Genomic DNA, 16,568 nt, shown 5'->3' with positions numbered 1-16,568 from the left:
TTTGCACATTAATCGCTAAATAGCTGAACCAAAAACAGACATAATTATTCAAAGAAACATCATCCTGCTGTTTAATCAAACATTAAAAAATAATTCAAGCACAATAAAAATATAAAACCAGTATATGATGATATGATGTTGCTCTTCAGGACATCTGTTTAAACTATTAATGTACACAATTATACAATAAAAATTCTGTGAAAATAAAACTGTGAAAACAGTCATATGTGCCCCAAATATGACATTAAATCAAAATCCAGCTCTAAATCAGCCAGTAAACAGATTAAACATTCAGCAGTCTTCCTGATCCATTCACCTGCTGTGAGAGAGTATACAATACTGCAATACTTCCACCTGCTGGTCATTCATAACAGAGCAGCTCGCAAATATGCTGTAAACACTGTATTCACAGATTTAACAATATTAACAACACAATTCCCTACTGTGTATTGTTATATTCATCAGTTAATAAAGCATATTTTATTTTATATTCATTTATTTCACCCTTAAATATACAGTACCAGTGAAAAGTTTGGACACACCTTACATTCAGTGTTTTTTTTAAATTATTCGATAGATAGATAGATAGATAGATAGATAGATAGATAGATAGATAGATAATGATAGATAGATAGATAGATAGACAGATAGATAATGATAGATAGATAGAAACACAATTTGATTGATAGATAGATAGATAGATAGATAGATAGATAGATAGATAGATAGACAGATAGATAATGATAGATAGATAGAAACACAATTTGATAGATAGATAGATAGATAGACAGATTGATAGATAGATAATTAATTACTTGAACTTCTTGTCTCTTTATGTTAATTTAAGAGCATCAGTTCTGTTCAAGAACTTCGAAAGTATCCTCAAGTGCAGTCACCACAAAGACATCAAAAAATATTATAATGATGGAACTGGCACTCATCAGGTTTACCGCCCCAGGAAAGGAAGAGCAAGAGTTTCCTCTGTTGTACAGGATAAGTTCATCAGAGTTACCAGCCTCAGAAACCACAGAGTATTTAGGTTTGTTTAACACTTTTAAGTTCCTTCATAGTCTGATAGATCACTTCACTATTCATTTATAATGTAGAAAATAAAAGAAAATTAAAGAAAAAATGTGACTGGTACTGTATATATAGTGATGCTGCACTGGATAAATTAGTTACTCAAAAATAAATAAAAAGAATAAAAAGGCACATCAATGTATACATTTATTTCATGTACACAATGGTTAAAAAGTGGCAAAATGAGCGAAAACATGTTAAAACATTATTTTCTATTTTGGTTTTAGCCACAAAATAATGTATGTACATCCCAATTGTGAGCCCTTTAGGAATTGCAATATTAATACTAAAATTAAATATGTCTGATATTGTATTTTATTTTATTTGGAGCTACTTATCTACTTTTAGGGCTTGTGTGAAAATCTGATAAAGTATTAAATAGGATTTATGCAGAAATATAGATTAAACCAATCTTTAAGGACTCTGAAAAATGGTAAATAAGACCTTAAGATAAGGTTTTTAAGAGATCTATTTTTTTAATTGACATGGGTCTGTTAAATTTAGAAGTATTTAGAAGTGTTTAGAAAATATGAAAAACTATAATTGTTCTAGAATTGAGAGTAAATGTCTAGTAAGTTCCCTTCTCAGCTACAACACAATGTTCATCTTAAATAGATAAGTACCTAAAATTACTTTTTCACAAAAATTAAAGTTTCTTTTTAAATCTGGAAACATTTAGTTTTTTCTGTGAGCTTATTTATACCGAATTTTTCGCACTATAAGGCGCACCATCAATAAACGTCTATTCTCAGGTCTATTTTCATACACATGGCGCACTGGCTTATAAGGCGCATTATGCAACACTAGCAAGGAACAAGGGTGTCGCCATGTTTTCCTTCTAATTCAGCAGGTCTCGTAGCTGGGTGTTGAGACCTGTAAAGCTAAGCTAAGTTCAGTAAACAAAACTGTATTTAGTACTTTATCTCGATCAGCACCTGCAAAAATTGCACTTGCTGTTTTCACAGCTTATAAACTCAAGAATACATAAACAAATCAGCATAAAGCATATACAGTATATATATATCTAGAAGGAAATTCTATCGTTTGTATCGTTTGTTTCTTTCACAGTAACATTCTGTAACTGGTTTACAGCTTTATTTCTCACTTTTTTAGTTCTAGAGTATAATCCAGTGTCTGTTGAGAGCTCTGTGTCGTCTCTGAGTTTCCCAATGACTGTGTTCATGTTTACACCAGATCAGAGCCTCATATATTAACACATAAAGAAGCATAAAAAATGTTTAGAATCATTGATTCCAATTTGCACTTGACTCCTGAACCGATTTACGAAATTTACACACACACAGTTAGCAGTTCTATACGCTACCTCCTCAGGTACCCTGTTAGCTGTGCGCTGGCCAGCGGTTGATGATAAAGGGCGGGGCAGGTAGGGCGGAGTCAGCGCTGTAGACAGGACAGTCCTTAAACTCGCAGGGCCAGTCGCTCCAGGCGTAACGCAGAGCCGCCACGCTGTCAGCGCTACACCCGTCTACTGATACCAGAACAGAATGACTGACCCGGTCCTGCTCCTGCAGCGCAGCCGGAAACCACTCTGAACCAGAACCACATGGCTTCTGATACACAGAGCAGCAGATCTACAGGGCAGATAAAGAAAAAATAACAATAATTACAATAAAATCATTGCAATAATCATCAATATTCATCAAAATATACATTTTACATTAATTATTACTACAGAAAACTGTAAAACTCAGCTCATTGGTGTCAATCAGCCACTTTTAATATCTTTCAATATCTAACCACCTTCAGACAGCCTGTATTTGTTTTACTTAATCTTTTTATTTAATTTTAACTTTTATTTCTTCCATTATTTTATTTATTTATTTATTTTTAGTTATGCGTTATTGCTTTTTACCTTATTTTGATTAGTTTCTTTTATTATTATTATTTTTATTATTATTTTTATTAGTAGTATTATACTTTTTTATGTGTACATTTTTAGTATTATTATTTTTATTCTAATATGTAAAAGTTAGTTGTAGCTTAATTTTAAAAGTTTTTTTGTTGTATTAAACTTTTTATATTTTAATATCTAACCACCTTGGTACCTGTTTTACTTATTATATTATTTATTTATTCTTAACTTTTATTTTTTTCATTATTTTGATTATTTTATTTATTTAATTGTTTTGTATTATTGCTTTTTACCTTATTTTGATTAGTTTCTTTTATTATTATTATTCTTTTTATTGGTAGTATTATTATCTTTTATGTATTTATTTTATATTTTTTTTTATTGTACTATGTAAAAGTTTTTTTGTTGTATTAAACTTTTAAACTTTCAATATCTAACCATCATCTAACAGCCTGTACCTGTTTTACTTAATATTATTTATTTATTTTTAACTTTTATTTCTTTCATCATTTTATTTATTTATTTGTATAGCTTTGCATTATTGCTTTTTATCTTATTTTGATTTGTTTCTTTTTTATATTATTTTTTATTCCTATTTATTATTTTTTTTGTATGAATTTTTATTAATTTCTTATTGTACTATGTAAAAGTTAGTTTTAGCTTAATTTTTAACAGTTTTAATTATTTTATTATTATTTTAATTGTTATCTATATTTATCTTTTATTCACTGTTATTTTAAAACGATTAAATATAGTTATTATTTTTTTATCATGTCAATCCCTGTTTTTGTAATTACTTGGCTACACTGAAAATGAATTTGTGCGTTGTTATGCTCATTGCTATCTTACACTCCACCCAACAGTCTATTTTTACTCCTTCCTCCTGCCTGGTTTAAACAGCAGCAGAGCTTCTGAATATATCTACACTGATGGGCGTGGTGGTCTGGTTATGAAATGAGGTGTGTTCAGGTACATTTCTGGAGTTTTATCTTGTTTATCTTGGTAACAGAAAACACAGGAGCTCCACTGACTGAATACAACCTAGACAGACGCCAACAGTCAGACGTTCATGGCTATCTCGGCAAACCAAGGCTGATTACGCAGACATGAATATACAAGTGTGGACAAGCAGCTCAGTTTCCTCTGCCGAGAAGCGTTTGTTGGACACGTCCAGGTAGCTGCACGGTTAAAATAGCAATCCGCCAAAGTCAGAGCTCACCTGATCTACTCTTAAAGAGAATGATGAGCAAGAGACACTCTGATTGGTTTATTTCACATTACGCCCAAAATTAACCACACCCATTATAATTACGAGAATTAGTACATGCCTTTTGCACGTTTTGAGATGAGCAAGGTGTACTTTTCCTGTCGCTATGATAGCGAAGATGCATGGACACGCCCAAAATCAGGCTGCATAGTGCACGGTTGACTGCTCGCCTACAGATTGCTAAGTCTTACAATGATCTCATACTAACAATCTTTTAAATGCACATAAGGTTCTCGTAATCCTCACCTCGAAGGTATTGTTGGACGGGGAAGTTCTGATCATCTGATTGTAGGTGATGTTCAGGAAGTTCTTGTAGAACAGGACTCTGGTGGGGAACGGGCCCTGAAAGGAGACACCCTTCTCCCCGTATGCCACAGCTCGGGCCCCCAGCACCAGCCGGTACGCTACATCCTGCTTATCACGTGGGTGTATACTGCACACACACACACACACACACATTATATTATATATATGGACAAGATCACATACAGTAGTAGCATGTAATGCATGTTGGGTTGGAGAATGAAACTGAAACACCTGGTTTTAGAGCACAATAATTGATTGTGGTGACGGACAGTTCTGGTGGAAACAGGAGAGTTGAGGTGCACATTGAATTCTGCGTGATTTGATCAGCCGTGGTTTTATGTTTTTTTGGATACAAAAAGCGTCCACAGTTAATCCTGTTGGATGTGGTTGGTTCTTCTTGGTGGTATGCTGACATTACCCTGGATACCGTGACTCTGGATGCATCACAAAGACTTGCTGTCTTGGTCACAGATGCTACAGCAAGACGTGCACCAACAATTTGTCCTCTTTTGAACTCTGGTATGTCACCCATAATGTTGTGTGCATTGCAGTATTTAGAGCAGAACTGTGCTCTTACCCTGCTAACTGAACCTTCACACTCTGCTCTTAATGCTGCAATGTGCAATTAATGAAGATTGGACACCAGGCTTCTCCAATTTAGCCATGAAACCTGCCACACTAAAATGATGACAGGTGTTTCAGTTTCACTGTGCAGCACCTGTAGATGTGGAAATACAGCAGCTGGATATGGTATATAGTATCTGCAGTGTTATTAAGACTCAAAGCTCCTGAGATGCAGCAGCAGCAGCAGCGTGTGGACGAGCACTGTCCTGCTGGAATAGAGACTGGACTGTTCAGTAAAGGTTGCAGGGCCTCATTAACCTCACTAACGTGTATTTCTGAGCTGTCGGATTGTCTGTAATAATCTTCCAGCAGTCTGAGTCAGATTAGAGAGCGTGCTATGCTATTTGCTATGCTATATGTGGAGGTGTGTCTGGTTTCAGGGTGAGTTCTGAGTGAGACGGGCTCTCATTCGTGGATTCTCCGGTGATGAGCAGGACGGTAACTGATATCTGTTCAGGTTCTGCTCTTGCCTTGATGTTGGTGCTTTGATGTGGAGCCTTTTAAAGCTGTAATTGACAGTGACCTGCTGTCAGATTCACCTGATTCACCTGATCGCTGCAGAGCTGCTGTGTGGATTCATGATGAGAACCTCATTTCAGATTCAGTGCATTTAAATACAGGATTATATAGATGTGTACAATTTTTATTATTACGATTTTGCTGTATATATACATACAGTGTGTACACATTCATTACCAAAATATAGTGAACAATCTATTCATTTATTTTAGTAAACCGAAACTAAACATTTTAACAATTTCTTAAATATTTAGTTTAATTTGTCATGTATTTGTATGATTTTAATATTTCACTTGTTTTGTTATTTTGCAAAGACCTCCTTGCATGTACCTACACAAATTATAATTATAATATACAGCACAACGATCCTCCTAGATATTAAACACTTTAAAGTGCAAATAAATACTGAATTAACATCTAAACAGGAGAAACGGTGAGGGTTCACCTGTGTTCCAGCTATTTCAAATTAACACTAACTTACATGCAGGCTTAACACAGAATTACCCCTTTTTTTAATAATATTATGTAAAATGCTGTGAAGGCTGTATACCATCTCTTACATTCACAGTCATAGTTCTCGTTTTTAAGTATACATTTTAATTCAGTTCTTGTCTAGTTTTCGCCATGAAAAATAGGTTGGCAATGAGTATTTTTGTTTTAGTTTTTGTTAACAAAATTAACACTACTGGTGACACCACTTGGCATCCAGTATTTATGATATAGTATCTGCAGTGATAGGATTTTGGCTCTTGCTCATGAATATTCATACATGCACACATATGTCCTCTGATTGGCTAACAGCACTGCGACACCAGGAGGCAGCGAGACAGACAACGGTTAGAAACGTTTTAAAATAAAAGACATTTTTACACTAATAACAGTCTTTGCAATGTCATATGTTACTTTACAACATGTGTAATAATACCCTGCTAAGTGCAGTTCAGCCACTGACCTAGTCTTAGAGTCTCTCAGAGTAAAACACCAAATCCACCGGAGATCCTATTTAAACCTATAGTTACTCACACACAGAGGTGAGTAGTCCAGATCCCCCTCTGGGGTGGATTTTTACTTTTAACTAGTGTAAACAGAACTGTTCTAAACATCTAAACACCTACCTATCTCTATTGTACTTGGCTGGTGTTTTTGTATTAATGCTATTCCTGCTGTGTTTTGACTTTTGTTCCACATGTCCGTACCTGCCCCAAGGCGAATGCTCATCCGGTAGGTCCAGAGCGACCGCCATGAATGTATTCTTCATTCTCTGGTTAGGAGCGTAGCCATAATCTGCAGTCTGGTGCCAGCGAATCTCAGGAAACCCGTCGTGTGTATGGTTACTGTAGGTACAGAGCTGTGGAGAGAACAGTCACATTTAAGAAGCGATGAGTGAAACTGTGGAGCAGAAGGCGGGGCTTATCGAGGAAAAATACGTCTTTTTCTAAAAAAAAGATTTTTTTGGAAGGAACAGTTAAAAAAACGTAATACAGTCGTGCAAGGTATTGCAATTACACATTTTGTTACAGTTAAATTACTCTCTCTCAGACTCTGGCTGCTGATGGAGAAGCAGCAGAATGACCTACTTTACCCTCTCTCTCTCTCTCTCTCTCTCTCTCGGATTCCGGCTGCTGATGGAGGAACAGCAGCATGACCTACTTTACCCTCACTCTCTCTCTCTCAGACTCCGGCTGCTGATGGAGAAGCAGCATGACCTACTGTACTCTCTCTCTCTCTCTCTCTCTCTGACTCCGGCTGCTGATGGAGAAACAGCAGCATGACCTACTATACTCTCACTCTCTCTCAGACTCTGGCTGCTGATGGAGAAGCAGCATGACCTACTATACTCTCTCTCTCTCTCTCTCAGACTCTGGCTGCTGATGGAGAAGCAGCATGACCTACTGTACTCTCTCTCTCTCTCAGACTCCGGCTGCTGGTAAAGAAACAGCAGCATGACCTAGTATACTCTCTCTCACTCTCTCTGACTCTGGCTGCTGATGGAGATGATGTTTGTTACCTGAACGAATCCGAAGGGGAAGTCCGCTGCAGTCTGGCTGTCTGAGCCGGTGTGAAACATCATCCTCCAGTCGTCAATCATCGCAGGAAACGTACAGGAGTATTTATCCTGGTTATACTGAGCATTAGCTTCACCTGAGGAACAGCAAAAGCAAACAGAGTCAGTCCCGCACTTTAATTACACCTCAGATAAACCTGTCACATGGGGATTATTAGTACCTTGGTACCATATCACCCCTTTGATGGTCATGTGGAGAAGAGGGTGGATCATGGCGTTCCATAATACTGAATCACTGTGGGGCCCTCCCTCAATATTACTGCATACAGACAATGAGGAAAAATATTCAGATATATGCAATAAAACAAATTTTATATCAGCCATTTCCTTATAAAATAAATAAAATTTTACCCAAATCTAACCAGCCGCGAAGTTGATGACAAAAAAGTTTAATTAAATGACATTAAAAAAATGTAATCCTAAAACGTAGTAAGTATTGTGGTATTTTGTTTTTGCAATATTGCATCGATTTTCAAAAACACGATTTTGAATAATTAGTATAGATGTTAAAATTGGTGTCAGAAGTGGTTCATTTAGTGTTGTGTTTTTAAGCCCCACCCACTAGAGAGCAGTTTTGTACTATATGTTCTGATTGGATAAAAAGTAAACTTAGGTTTTTTCAGATTTTATAAACATGATACTGTTATTATACTATGACTATTTGATTTCAACAATCGTTATATCACATGGCTTACAGTATCGCAATACACTGTAATATATTGCATTGTAACCTGTAATTATGTGTGTGTCTACCTGCTCTCAGAGGTCTGGAGTCCACACTTCTGCAGTGCTCTGGGTGAAGACCAGGCTTCTACAGGTGTTCCACCCCAGCAGGACTCCACTAAACCCACAGGATACTGCAGGGTCTCGTACAGGTAGCGTCCGAACAGCCAGCACACAGCCGAGAAATGAGTGAAGTCCTTTCCCCCGAGTATCTCTACAGTTATACACACAAACACACACTGTCTGAAACCACAGCAGCAGCATACAGTACTCTACAGTGTTCTGCCCTTTGTTTGAATACAGTGAACTAACAGCAGCTCACTGTAATGAACATCATTTGGGAACAGATGCTGTAAATACTGTACATCTCTTTTACAACTAGGGGTGTGCGATATGGCCCTAAAATAATATCACAATATTTTTTATGGTATTTTTGTGATAACGATTGTCTGTATGATGTGTTTTAAAGAATACCCTACTGCAACAAAATAAAAATTATGCTTTATTATTGCATACAATATGATATTTCACACCCCTAACTGAGATATTAAAAAATACAAGAATTTTTATCAGATTTGTAACAGAATTTAATGATTCAGAATATCATGATACTAATAATAATGTACTCCAAATATCTCCATATATCCAGGATTAAAGTAAAATAAATGATACTGGACAGATATAATCTGTGTCTAGTAGATATATAATGGGAAATGAGAACAGTGGGAATTTTTCTTTTAGCTAAAAACAGTAAAAAAGTAGAACCCTGATGTGATATGGGTGGGTGATATGGCGCCATATTTCAGGGTATAATATTGATAATTTTATTTTAAAACTATGGTGATATTATTGTGTACGATACGATATGGCACAGCCCTACTTACTACTCTATACCAGTTTATTATAGCTTTATATTTGATGTAGCTTTATTCACATAAAATTACAAAGTTACACAAGTCTGCTTAACAAAATTAAAAATATAGAGTATATATATTTGACAAATAAAATTAAAATGCCTAAATATATATATATATATATATATATATTTTAAGTGGATGTTCTTTATTGTTGTTGGTATACAAGCATTAGCATACAAACTGGCCTGAGGGCTTTTATTATGAAGCCCAGACTAGCACATTAGCAACAATGGCTAAAAGCTAACTGGTGATGCTAACTTTTAAAAAACTGTTGTCTGATATGATATGTGTATTAAATATGTGCGTTAATCTGGTCTTCAGTTATTAACATAGGAAGATTGGCATGTAGTTAGCGGCTTAATACTTTTTTACTGTATATATTATGTACAGCTTTGGAAAAAAATAAATTTTTTTAAAAATGTTGAGTTTCTTTGATTTTACCAAATTGAAAACCTCTGGAATATAATCAAGAGGAAGATGGATGATCACAAACCATCAAACCACCAAACTGAACTGCTTGAATTTTTGCACCAGGAGTAAAGCAGCATAAAGTTATCCAAAAGCAGTGTGTAAGACTGGTGGAGGAGAACATGATGCCAAGATGCATGAAAACTGTGATTAAAAACCAGGGTTATTTCACCAAATATTAATTTCTGAACTCTTAAAACTTTATGAATATGAACTTGTTTTCTTTGCATTATTTGAGGTCTGAAAGCTCTGTGTATTTTTCATTATTTTAGTCATTTCTCATTTTCTGTAAATAAATGCTCAAAACTATAATATTTTATTTGGAATTTGGGAGAAATGTTGTCTGTAGTTTATAGAATAAAACAACAATGTTCATTTTACTCAAACATAAACCTATAAATAGCAATCTGTGGCTGGAGTTTTATATGCAGAGATTAAGAGCATCTAAACCTCATTATCTGTCTGGATCTGCAGGTACAGTTTGGTACCTGCTGAAGGACGAGACCACGGAACCTCCACCCTCGGCAGATCCTTCAGCTCCACACTGCTCTGCTCCAGGGCCGCCTGGAAAACCCTCACGTTCGGGTACTTGGGGGCAAGAGCCAGCTCCTCAGAGGCATTATACACCTGCAGAAAGACCAAAAATCAATTCCTGACTCTCCAAACCATCACTGATTGGTGGAAACTTCACACTAGACCTCAAGCAGTTTGGACTGTGTGTCTCTCCACTCTTCCTCCAGACTCTGATCCCTTGATTTACTTTAAATGAATTGTAATATTTACTGATGATCAGTGATGGTTTGGAGAGTCATGTCTGTCATCTGCTGGTGTTGATCCACTGTGTTTTATTATCAAGTCTAAAGTCAGTGCAGTTTTGTTTTCCCACAAAATCTTACAGCACTTCATATCTTACAGCTTCCCTCTGCTGAAAACAACTTTTATAGAGATGCAGATTTCATTTTCCAGCAGGACTTGGCACACTGCCCACACTGCATACCAAAAGTACCAATTGGTCTTATACACTGTATTTTTCAAACTATAAAGCCTATTTCAAGAGACGGGGTTGGGGGGTAGCTAACTAAGTTAAGTAAAGCTAATCTAAGTAAACAAAACTGTAAAAAAGACTTTCTTTTAAAGTAAAACGAGTGCTGGAAACAGAGTTCTCTCCTGAAAACTGTTTATTTGGGTGAGTAAAGCGCTTCTGTTTATTTACAGTAAGCTTAGATTCCGAAATTTCTCCAGCACTAAGGCTGGAGCATTAGCATTAGTGGCTAACCGCTAGTTATTTTGATTGGTTAGCAGCAGGCTGCAGGCCAATAATACTCACCTCTGAACAACGAAAGAGATAGCTCTTAGCACGGTTAGCGGCTAATGCTAATGCTGCTCCAGTCTCGATGCTGGAGAAAGTTCGCTGAAACTCCTGTATAACTCTGTACTTCAGCAGAGTGGCTTTACTGCTATTTATCACTTTGCATTACAAATAAAATGTATTATTATTAATATTATTATTTAATAATTATTGTTGCACAGAACACTAATTGAGGCCTGTTTGTCCATCAGAACAGATCATAAACCAGCCAATGAAACAGTAGCTTAGCCCCGCCCAATGAACTGGGAATTAGGAATAAAAAATTGATAATTGGATTGATTTTAATACAGATTCTATATTAGGACAGTAGTGTCCTAATTTGTGCGCATTTAAAACAGCATTCTTATATTTTTCCACCACTGGAACATAATTCAGGTCTGAAAGGGTTAATACCTCCCTAGTAAAATTCATACATAAGGAGCACCGGGTTATTAGATGCACTGTCGATTTTTGAGAAAATTCGATTTTAAGTGCACCTTATAGTGTGACAAATACGGTAGTATCATAATTTTCTGAGACACTGAAAAAAAAGAAATAAAAGAATAAATAAAATAAATGCTTAAAATAGATCACTCTGTGTTTAATACATCTATATAATACATGAGTTTCACATTTTCAAATGAATTACTGAAATAAAGTAACTTTTCAATAATATTCTCATTTTTTGAGATGCGCTAGTACATACATAATTACTCACAAAACAAACACAAAATAATAACGACAGTGCATAATTACCTGAGCGAGGGTAAAGGCCATGTTACTTTGACCACCACACAACCAAACATCTCCAAACAGAAGATCTGTGAGCAGGATCTTGGAGGAGGAAGTACCTTTCTGAATAGCGGTCAGGTTATATGGACCTCCGGCCGGCACCGGTTCAAGCGTCACCCTCCAAATACCTGTTAATATATTAAAGTAATAAAAATACATTAAATCTGATCTAACGGTTCACATTCATGGCGTTTTAAAAGAGTCTCATGAGTGACTGGTTGTCCTTGGTCTACCTGTTCAACATCTGTTACTTAGTACACCAGTGACGACTTTCTTCTTCAGGATATACGTAATAAACGGCTGTACTGGCTATGGACAATATTTGTGCAATGGTTTTGCTAAAATGATGTTGATCTTTTGTCTCATGTTCATATTTTAATGTCTACAGTAGAAAAAAAGGGATTGGCCTTAGTGTTACAATACTTTTGGAGGGGATTGTACACTGAAAAAAAAAAATATTTTGGACCAACTTAAAAAAAAAATCTAATTTGTTACACCTAAAAATATTAGTTTTTATTCAATTATATTTATGATTTAGTAAGAATGTAAAATTTTCATTTAAAATCATTCAGTATATTATTTAACCCAAGTACCAAAAAGGTCTTTAAAACAAAGAAAAAAGATGAGTTATGATAAATACCTTTTTTTTTTTTTTACACTTTTTTTTATCTGGAAAACCTATTATTTTCTATTACAGTCATGTATAGTTTTACCTTTGTATAAACTAATAAAATTCTGTTAATTTTATAAACATGGTTTTCACACTTTTTTTTAGGTGTATGTAATAACAATGATACCGCACCGCCCACCGTGCATGCGGGTTAGCATAGCACAATGCTACAGTTACTAGCTAATAGATAAAGGTTTTACTAGGCCCCAGTAAACAGTAGTGACTCTTTATCACTCTTACTCACCATTATTAACAGCAGTAGTGTTGGTTTGTGTACTGTGGGGTCCCGACAGTAAAAATTTCACCTGGGCTCCACTTGAACCGTATCCCCACAGCACCGCCCCCGCAGGAGCTTTCTGCAGGACCATGTGATCTCCATAATAGGAGGCAAAACGAAATGCATCACCTGGAAAACACGAAAAAAAAAATACAAACACGAAATAACTTAATAACATGTTTCAGCATGATCATCTACCTGTTGGACATCTGTTACTTAGTACACCAGTGACAACTTTCTTCTTCAGGACATTGCAACCCATAAACAATTGTCCTGGCTATGGTTAATAGTTAATTGTGCAATGGTTTTGCTCTGGTTTCATGGTGGTTACTCCTCTAACTATTAATGCTCAGTTTGCACAAATAAAACCCAATAAATTATGAGAACACAACTGGGCAACAAAACACACCTGTCAGTCACATGTTCCAGTACTTTAATAACATTTAATAATATGTTTTAGCATGATCATCACAATGTGTGCATGCAAAATCGTTATAGTAGAGGGTATAATATGCCATAATATGGTATCAAACACAAAATATTGTGACTAGGGCTGGACAATAATTCAAAAATGATATTTATCACGAGTATAACATAAATTAATAATTATACATTAATAATTATTACACATTAATAATTATACACATATCTAACCAGGATAGAAACATAATTTCGATATCAAACTAGAAACCAGCCATTAATTCAGCTTGGAAATACAGTTAGCATTTCAAGTTAGCCGTTAGCCATTGTAGCTAATTAGCTATTGTGGCTAATCTGCCATTGTGGGCTTCATAATAAAAGGCCATAGGCAAGCTCGTATACTTGCGCATGTATACTAGGGACAATATTATTTTTATTTTATATTTTATATTTTTAAAATTTATTTAGACTATTTTATTTTATGAGTAAACATTTGATGGACAAATACCTACATTTTCTTAATACTTTTATCTATTTTTTCTGTGTTTTAAACAGGGCTTAAAATTATATATTATTCATTATAAAAGAGCAATATATTTCAGCTAATAATGTAATATATTATGGTCTATTGAACCTACACCACAGGCGTTGGTTTTATGCTGTTCCTATCAATGTTGATATTACATGATATTGACAGAAATTAACAAAAATATCAAGATTAAAATTTTGGCCATATTGTCCAACACTAATCGTTACTCAGTAATATCCATATAGTGATAATAATGGTATTCTGTTTAAAAGCAGTCTGTCTAATAATTGGTTTGCTATTTGCTGTTTTATAGTTGTTTATGTTTGTTTATGTTTTATTTAACCAATATAAATTAAATCTGCCAAATAAAAATTACTATGTTTTTTATATATTACATTTTAATATCATAACACATTATGGTATGCATCTTGTGGTGGAAACTCCCCTTATTTATTTATTTATATATATATATATATATATATATATATATATATATATATATATATATATCAATGCCATTTTTATTTAGTTCAGTTTCTGTATTTTTTGAAGTGTAACATATTTTCCTGATTTAACCCCCATAAAACTCCTCAATCTGCTCCTGTATAAACGTTTTATTCCTAACACTCAGATTCACTCTCGCTTCTTTTATGACTCCTTTTTTAATCTTTACCAAGAATAATAAAGTAATATAACAATATAATCAAAGCCTCTACAGGACACAGTACTCTGTTTATTTAGCTACTGGTTTCCTGAACAGGATCAGGCCGTGTTTGGGTTTTTAATAATAAAATATAATCTATAACTGCGTACTCGCACTGTCTGTGTGTACGGCTGACATCAGTCATCTTCTCAATATTCACAACAACTGTTGTTTTACTTCACTGTGTTTAACTGCACATTAATCTATCTATGTTTGTTTCTTTTACCAATATTTTAATACTTCACCAAGTCTTGACGCTGTTTTTAGCATTTTATCACATTTACATAGTTTACTTTACCATGTTTTTACCATGTTTTTACCTTTTTACCATATTCTTACCATTTTTTCCTTTTTACCATGATTAACCATGTTTTTACAATTGTACCATGCTTTTATTTTTTTTTACATGTTCTTACCGTGTTTTTATAATTTTTCTGTATAACTTTTTACCATGATCTTACTATTTTACCACATTTTAACAATTTTACCATGTTTTTAATTGTATTTTTACCATGTTCTTAACGTGTTTTTACCATGTTTTTTTTTTTTTTTTTTACGATTTTACCATGTTCTTAACATGTTCTTACCAATCTTTACCTTTTTACCATGTTTTTAACATGTTTATACAATTTTACCATGTTTTTATTTTTTTATTCAGGTTCTTACCATGTTTTTACCGTGTTTTCATATTTTTTAATATGTACTTAACATGTTCCTACCATGTTTTTTTACCTTTTACCAAGTTTTTATCATGGTTTCATTGTTTAAATCACGTTCTTACCCTGTTTTTACCGTGTTCTTAACATGTTCCTACCATGTTTTTACCCTTTTACCATATTCTTAATTTTTTTTTAACAAGTTTTTACATTTGTACCACGTTTTATTTATTTTCTTAACAATGTTTTTTTTTTTTTTTTTTACAATTTTACCATGTTTTCATTTATTTTACCATGGAGTAGAAAGTTCAGATAATTGTGTAAAAATGTAAAATAATTACTTCAGTAAAGTATAGATGCACAACATTTCTGCTTAAGTAATGTAACGAAGTATATTATAAATAGAAAATTGCCTAACACTGTTAAAACACATGTAGTACAGAACTACTAACACAGGAAATAAACTCTCACTCTCACACAGACTGAATTACTGTAAAAACAAAACCTCAAAATTACACAGTACAGATCTACCAGAATAACCTGCCATTACATTAGGACCAGCACTGACTGCAGATCAGCTTACCTGAACATCCACAAGGGAGAAAACTGAGGATCAGCAGGACATACCCTATACACCACATCTCTCTACCTGTCTGTCTAACTGTCTATCGCTCTCTTTCTCTATCACCCACTTTCTGTCTGTCTCTCTCTCTGTTTCTATCTGTCTGTCTGTCTGTCTCTCTAGCTTCCACTGTCTGTTTCTATCTGTCTGTCTCGCTCTCTGTTTCCCTCTCTGGCTCCCACTGTCTGTCTGTCTCTATCTGTCTGTCTGTGTCTCTGTCACCCACTGTGTGTCTCTCTGTTTTCCTCATAGGATCAGCTGGACATACCCTATACAACACACCTCCCACTGTCTGTCTCCCTATCCGTGTCTGTCTGTATCTCTCTAAATGTCTGTCTCCCCCTCTCTCTGTCTGTCTGTATCTCTCTCTCTATCTATCTGTCTCTTTCTCTCTCTCTCTCTGTCTGTTTTTAAACTCAGTAAGGAAATAAAGAGCTCACTCAGCAGCTGCAGCTTCAAACACAACAGTCACGTGATACCAAATGCGGAAGGCGGAAAAATACACAGGACTTTTATTTTGACACAAAGTCGTTTTGGACTCCTGCCAAGTGCTGCTAAACTCTGGAGAATGCGCACTTTTATATTTCCTATATCAGAAACTGTTTATTTATTTATTTTATTCATTTCAAAGCTAAAAAAAAAATAAAATAAAACAGTACCGATATTTTACTAACAGATAATAACCATGTTCTTAATGTTACTCATCTTA

General features: G+C 34.7%; 1 protein-coding gene across 2 annotated transcripts in view; it reads right to left on the bottom strand.

Annotated features, from left to right (window-relative positions):
- siae (sialic acid acetylesterase) overlaps positions 1-16,332 on the bottom strand; it is a 44,880-nt gene extending 28,548 nt beyond the window's left edge. The window contains exons 1-10 of one of the 2 annotated variants that reach the window (XM_049483768.1): positions 15,821-16,332; positions 12,897-13,058; positions 11,947-12,110; positions 10,331-10,469; positions 8,488-8,671; positions 7,896-7,993; positions 7,678-7,811; positions 6,866-7,017; positions 4,467-4,653; positions 2,380-2,672 (exon numbers count right to left, since the gene is read on the bottom strand). In XM_049483768.1, the coding sequence (XP_049339725.1) occupies positions 2,421-2,672; positions 4,467-4,653; positions 6,866-7,017; positions 7,678-7,811; positions 7,896-7,993; positions 8,488-8,671; positions 10,331-10,469; positions 11,947-12,110; positions 12,897-13,058; positions 15,821-15,878 (1,530 nt within the window). In that variant the 5' untranslated portion in view covers positions 15,879-16,332 and the 3' untranslated portion in view covers positions 2,380-2,420. Of the gene's footprint in view, positions 1-2,379; positions 2,673-4,466; positions 4,654-6,865; positions 7,018-7,677; positions 7,812-7,895; positions 7,994-8,487; positions 8,672-10,330; positions 10,470-11,946; positions 12,111-12,896; positions 13,059-15,820 lie in introns of those variants that run through there. The other variant, XM_049483766.1, reaches the window with a different exon arrangement.
- Between the last annotated feature and the right edge of the window lie 236 nt (positions 16,333-16,568).

The sequence above is a fragment of the Astyanax mexicanus genome, chromosome 9, assembly GCF_023375975.1.
Source record: "Astyanax mexicanus isolate ESR-SI-001 chromosome 9, AstMex3_surface, whole genome shotgun sequence".
In the NCBI taxonomy this organism is placed as follows: Eukaryota; Metazoa; Chordata; class Actinopteri; order Characiformes; family Acestrorhamphidae; genus Astyanax; species Astyanax mexicanus.
Note: the sequence above shows the minus strand (reverse complement) of the source record. Positions and strands in the feature narration are given on the sequence as shown.